Raw genomic sequence first — 6,980 nt, forward strand, 5'->3', positions numbered from 1 at the left:
TGTAGAATAGGGGTGTAACGGTACACAAAACTGACGGTTCGGTACAGCAGTTTTACAAAATGGCTTTTTATTTATTTTTATTGGTTAACTGAAAAAAAAAGTCTGTCCTTAAATGAATTAAATTATAACTAAAAGTTTATTGAATATATTGCTCTAAACTATATAGGGAGCCCTTACTTGCACATTAATATTAAAGGTTAACAACAGAGCCCAAACTATTAGCCTAAATTCAGTTGCTATGTATTTTTAGGTCTAATAATCAACACTCAAATAACATCGCACACAAACATGTAAACTTCACATAAGGCAGTTTTTGCAATAACTTCTAAATCTAATTATAAAATAGTTTTTTATCCAATTCGTGGTTGAAATATAATCATTTATACTCAGTGTCTGTCATTTTATTTAAACATACATGAAATAATCAAGATATCATTAACAGGTTAAGTAGAATATAATGAATATAACGACTAATATAGGTCATATATTTAGTGAAAGAGTTGATTTTTCTAGTGAACTAACAGCTGTGGACACTGAGGTTCCTGATGTAAATGCAAGATACAAGACTGTTTAGTTTACAGCAGTTATATTGAGGTCTTTCTGCCGTTGAAACACTGACTGAGCGAATACACCACATATGATACGTGACAGTAAGTTGTAATGTATCCTAAACACACCTTAGATGTTCATTCATGTTTATTCTTAAGGAAGAGATGATCGATCGCGCTCACAGATGATCGCGTTCACGCGCGCGCGCTGCCGCCAGATTGAAGTGTGTTCCGCGCTTAAAACATCCCCACTGTTAAATATTGCGTTGGGTTTCACAGTGAAGTCTGGTCCTCCTCTCATCGAGAACATGAGCTCTGGCTGTCAGTGTGTGTGCGTGGAGCAGATGTGTGTGTTTCTCAGATATACTGAAATACGTCCACACCGCGGACATGATGTTGCTTCAGACAAGCACGTGCAGGTCGCGGTTTCTGTTTGCGTCATCACAACATTTCGGCCATGTTGTTTCGGTGATAAAAGTCTTTCGGCCGAAAACCGAAAATGCACTTTTGGGGCATTTTCGGCCGAAAATTTTCGGTGGCCGAATATTCGGTGCATCCCTAATAGTAACAGGACAGTATTGGGTGTCATTGTTTGTCTGGAGCTGCTCGTGACTAACATGCAACTCTTGTATATGCTCGTGTACTGTATGTTTGCTTCATTTTAGGCTAAACATTATTTTGCTTCAGCTAAGATAAAGAGACATCCACACTTACATTGGGTGTTTGTGCATTTTGAGGCAGAAGCAATGACGGGAGGGGGCGGGGGATGCTTGGGACGGTTTGAAATAACAACAGTGTTTCTCTAGCCTAGAAATCTAGACGCACCCTAGCGGCAGAAAATGTATTTTGCCGCGAGTATAGTCTAGCAACTCTCGGTAGACCTGAGAGCTGGAAAAACCAAACTCTGGTCAGGCCAATCACAGCGTGTGTAGAGTCGGTGGGCGGGCTTAACATAATGACGGTACGTCACGGCAGAGTTGCGGAGGTTCTGCGTGCTACTCGTAAACAAAGAAGCTGGCAAACAGCGGTCTTTTGAATCGGCTTTGGCCGCGACTCTGGAAGACTTTGAGTTAAGCTTTTCTTTGAGAAAAGTACAAAGAACGGCACTGAAGTCATTCTTAAGAAAAGAAGATGTGTTCGAAGTTTTGCTGACCTGATACGGCGAAAGTCTATCAACCTAACGTTAGCTCGGCTTCACCTTTGCTCTAGTTGGTTGTGGCGGTCATGGCGCAATCCAATTGCATGCAGAGGGAATTTGAAAGACAACCATTTATCCTGCCCCTCGGATTGAGCGCTGTCAATGGTGAGTTTCCAGACCCAACATCTTGATGTGGGTCTGGCTTGTCAGGCTAGTGTTTCTCAGAGTTCACTTGAAAATGAAAAGTGATGTTCATGTCTTTCTTTCTTCAGTCAAAAATAAATACATTTTTTGAGGAAAACATTCCAGGATTTTTCTGCATATAATGTAGCCTACTTAAATTGCAAGCAAAGGGTTGAAGGTCCAAATCAATGCAGTTTCAAGGAGCTTCAGAGGGCTCTGCATGATCCCATCCGAGGAATAGGGTCTTATCTAGTGAAACGATCGGTCATTTAAATAAAAATAAAAAAATTATAGAAAAATTATACTTTTTACCCACAAATTGCTCGACTTCGGTGTCCTGCTTTTGCACAACATATGACACAATCACGTTGGAAAGGTCACGTCTGTGATGTACGTGGAAGTACCGACACAGTGTTAAAATGAACATGCAAAGACTAAATTAAACACCCTTTACAAATATAAAGGTAAAACAATGATCTCGGACAATTTTAAAGTTGGAGGAGAACATCAGTTGGAGTTTTTCAGTACTTCCACCTACGTCACGGACGTGAACTTTCCGACGTGATGACGTCCTAATTTGTGAAGAAGCACAACACCGAAGTCGAGCAATTTGTGGTTTAAATTTTTTATTTTTTTTTTAATGGCCGATCGTTTCGGTAGATAAGACCCTATCCCTCGGCTGGGATCGTGCAGAGTCCTCTGAAGCCCTTCAAAGTGCTTTGAAACTGCATTGATTTGGACCTTCAACCTGTTGGTTGCCATTGAAGTACATTATGTGGAGAAAAATACTGTAATGTTTCCTCAAATTTTATTTTTGACTTTAGAAAGAAAGACATGAACATCTTGGTTGACATGGGTTGAGTAAATTATCAGATTTTCATTTTGAAGTGAACTAATCCTTTAAAGGCCCATGAATTGCTTTGAAACGCGCAGCATTATTCAATGTGTTGACATCATTTCCCCAGAAACGTCTGCAGCTGTTAGCAGCTCCTCCCCTTTTTTGAAACAGCCAATAGCGTTTGTTAATACCACAGTTTGACTAGAGCCTTTCTGTTTGATAAAGCCACAGTTTCCTCCTAATCTCTGACCGTTTAGCATCATAATCTCCTCCATATCGCTTTGAAATACAGCATTCTGTGCAGAATTTAAATGGGTCCGATATGTTTTGTTGTCTGCGCCGACTCGCGCATATGATCCGCGCTGCCCTCTCGTGTCTCTAGTCAACGACTCTGGTGTAGACTATGTGTGTGCGCTGCAGCGGTGCGCGTTAAAGTAACGTGAAACCAGACTTCATTCGCCTCAACTGAAAGCATATTTACACTGTATATTTTATATACATATATGTATAGCATATTTACACTATGTGCCATTCACTATGTAGAAAATAGTAAATGTGTGAACAACTGACCGATTTCAGCCGCTGCTTTAGCATCTATTTATAGTGTAGGGGGCGGGCGCTTCAGATTCTAGAGACCATTTGATTGGACAGAAGGTGTGATAAGAAGATGAAGTCTGCGATGATGTCATCAAAATCTGTGATTCATTTTAATGGAAGTGAGAGACTGTAAGTTTTGAATGCTTATATCTCCTAAATGCGAATTTTGTCATCGTTTTGGAACACACCATCTTATTCATAACCTTAAGGCTAACATAGTCATACTAAAAGCTAAAAAACTTCCATTTTGATTTAAGGGGGCCTTTAAGCGCACATCTTTCTCACAAGGGACACAATGGCATAAACACACTCTCACCTTATTCTCACCATCTCCATGCAAATCTGAAAGAGCTGTGGGAAATAACAGGAAAATGAACTGGTGAGATTGGTAGTTGCACTGCACATATGTAACGTTAAGTGATTGTGAAAGTTCCTGTGACTCACCGATGCAAGAGGAAAAGGTGTATAGATTGGCGACTGGGTCATAGTGGGCATCAAGCCATTTGGAGCTGGCCACTGAACTACAGGAGCACAGGGAAAACTCACTAACGTTACTTCCGACAGGCCAGCATCTTATTATAAAAGCATCGGTAACGTACATCTGAATTTATTGCTATGCCTTTTCATTTTTTAAAACACTGCAAACACTGTTTTATTTTGCCGCCATATTTGAGCAAATTAGAGTAACTTTAACAGTTACGTTAGCCACGTTAGCTGGCGTCAAAACGCCCAGCTCTAGTGCTATTATACAAGGATTGAGCTTTATTTATTATATTTTAAGAAAATCCTAAGATATTCGAATATGCTATAGCAACATGCTAAAGCCAATCGCCATTTAACGCTATATCTTCTATAGAAGACCTCATAAATCAGCATATAACTACTCACGTGTCTTTCAGCTCATGGGGAACAGTGGACATGACGGTTTTGTTATTTTCAAATGTTTTTTTTTTTATTATTGACCTAGGCTGTGAAATCAAACTGCTTCGACTGTCTGCTGTAATCCTCAGATCGGCTTTCCTCGTCTCTATAGCAACCGCTCCAGCGGGAGAGCTTAAAGGCGCTACATTGAAATGCTTCCTCCAGGAATGGTTCGTTTTAATAATTAGTTCCGAATTAAAAACAAAAAACATTAGCTTATAAATTCATTAAATGTTAATTAACCACACTTGATTACTTGAACTGGATTAAAAGTTAAAACTCAAAATGACAAAAACAACATCTAATGCTTTTTTATTATTCCACAATGCTTTTATTGTATCATATTCTTACAAATTGCCAAAGTTCAAAGCAGAAAAGGGAATTTAATTCATTTAACAGAGGCATGCACAACATTTCTGAATGGGCAAATAGACTAATGTTAAACACAATGTTCACAAGAACGTAAGAGGGGTTCCCAGTGTGCCATCTTTAAGGTACTCTTTAAGGAATGAGAGTACATCTGCACTGAACAGATTTGTATGGTAATCTCTGGAATGCGCATCAGATGAAGCTCTCGAGTCTCTCGCACACAGATCCTTCACTCCCCAGCTAATGATACCAACCTGTCCAAAATGATTTAGATTAAAACAAACATCTCTCAAAATAGACAAGAATAACAATTTAGTGTTCAGAAGAGTGATGCAGGTGATTTTAAAATAGATCAGTATTCAGTAAAAAGGAATCCACAAACATGAACAAATCTCACCTGGACCATTCGTTTACCAGGAACCACAAAAGTGGCCCCGCCAGAGTCACCTGTTGATGACATGCACAGCATTAAGAGCTTAGATCTTAATGCTTAGATCAATTTATTAAGGATATGGAATCGTTATATGGTATTTTGTGGGTATTCCTATATCAACAACACCAAAAATGGTAGATTAGAGCCAAATATTATGCATGCTATTAAAAATACCTTTGCAGGCAATATCATCTGTAGTAGGTTTATTACCACCGCTACACAGAAAATTATCTGTAACAATATCTTCAGCATTTTTCGCAGTAGTTCCATTAGCATTTTTGGCATCTTCAACACAAGCATCCCGCTAAAGAAAAGACAAATTAATTTAGATAGTAGAAATTCACAGCTGTTGAGCTAAGCATGTTTAAGAAGTCCATTCCCTTTGGAGATCCATTAAAAAACAACAACAACAAAAACAACAACAACAACCAATCACAACGTAATGAAACCACAAACGAATACAAATATATAGAGAACAATCAAAGGACAAGACAGTGTTCAGCATACAACTTCATTACCCATTTTCCCTGCTTGATTTTTATAAACTTCTTCTCAATTTTTTTCTCCCTTTCAGTCATGAAAGCAGCATCCACAGTTTCTCCACTCATTAGCACATCCTCTGTAAAACATTTCAAATGTAAATAAAATATATGTTGTATTTTAGCAGTGTTACAATATATAAATAATAGGCTACACATATTTTGCACTGCAACACTGTTTTTATACTATACATTGTGGCAGTGTCACCAGTGTTGCCTATACTATTTTCCAAGGAAAGTAGCTAAAGCCTGCCCAAAAAGTTTTACTAATTACAAAAATTTGTATATGTGTAAAATAATCTGAATTGAGAGATGTCAGAAACTGGAAAAACTAGGCCTATAGCTCTGTGATAGTGAGAAAAATAAGTGAAAAACACAAGAGAAAAATGGAAATCATAACGGGCAAAACTAAATTCTTTAAATACAAAATGAAGGAAGCAAATAATTGATAAATCAGTGGCAACACTGTGTTCATCTGTAGGCTAGCTCGTTCTTTCACGTCTATCAGCTGCTGTGTGCGTTCACTGGCATGCGCTGCTGCTCCTCTCAGCCATTCACTGAACAGGGTAGACGCAAAGAGAGGTGTGACGGCAGGGAGAAAACAAGACCTCGCGCTCGCAGGACAGCACTGGCGACATATGTAAAGTAGCTGACGTTTGTCCAAAAAGTCGCTAGATTTGTCGCTAGTCGCTTTTTTGAAAAAAAAAAAAAAAACGCTAAAGGGGTCTGAAAAGTTGCTAAATATAGCGTCAAAGTTGCTAAGTTGGCAACACTGAGTGTCACACACAGAAGACGACAGAGGATGGTAAGTTCAACAAAGCTTTATTTAAATGCATGAAGAGTGAAGCGGGGATGTTGAGAGGTGAGGTAAATGGATAGCTGAATGTAGATGACTATGTTAGTGATAACAGTCCTAATCTTGTCACAGCCAGGTGAACAGGAGGGCTGGCTACTAGTCAGTGCGGTATACTGGCGTACCAGTGGCTGGAAGACGGTAGCAGGTGTAGAAGAACAGGATATGGATGACAGAAGACAGACGACGGATCAGGACCACAGGAAGACATACTGAAAGAGTGCCTCAGCTTCCTCAAAGGCTGTGGGAAGACCCTTGAGGGGAATGAGCTTGCAGGCTTTTGAAAATCGCTCAACAATGACGAATATGCAGGTATTATACTCCGATGTTGGGAGATCGGTCATGAAATCTATCCCCAGATGGGACCAGGGACGTTGAGGTATGGGAAGTGGAACCAGTTTGCCTTCAGGTAATGACTTGGGAGTGTTGGTGATGGCACAGACTGAGCACCCCTTGACATATTGGGAGACATTCTGGGTCATTGATGGCCACCAGTTGTCGAAGGAACAAGAGGGTTCGCTGGCTACCTGGGTGTTCAGAGTCCATGAGGGGCAAGTGACC

At 39.7% G+C, this 6,980-nt stretch overlaps 1 protein-coding gene across 2 annotated transcripts in view; it reads right to left on the reverse strand.

The window, feature by feature from the left end:
- The window catches only part of bbs1 (Bardet-Biedl syndrome 1), a 36,804-nt gene extending 32,460 nt beyond the window's left edge, over positions 1-4,344 (reverse strand). Inside the window, exons 1-3 of one of the 2 annotated variants that reach the window (XM_079834394.1) lie at positions 4,193-4,344; positions 3,749-3,825; positions 3,621-3,655 (exon numbers count right to left, since the gene is read on the reverse strand). In XM_079834394.1, coding sequence (XP_079690520.1) covers positions 3,621-3,655; positions 3,749-3,825; positions 4,193-4,224 — 144 coding nt within the window. In that variant the 5' untranslated portion in view covers positions 4,225-4,344. The remainder of the gene's footprint in view (positions 1-3,620; positions 3,656-3,748; positions 3,826-4,192) is intronic. The other variant, XM_079834395.1, reaches the window with a different exon arrangement.
- Positions 4,345-6,980: the final 2,636 nt, after the last annotated feature.

The sequence above is a fragment of the Gobio gobio genome, assembly GCF_949357685.1.
Source record: "Gobio gobio genome assembly, chromosome: 14".
Lineage (NCBI taxonomy): Eukaryota > Metazoa > Chordata > Actinopteri > Cypriniformes > Gobionidae > Gobio > Gobio gobio.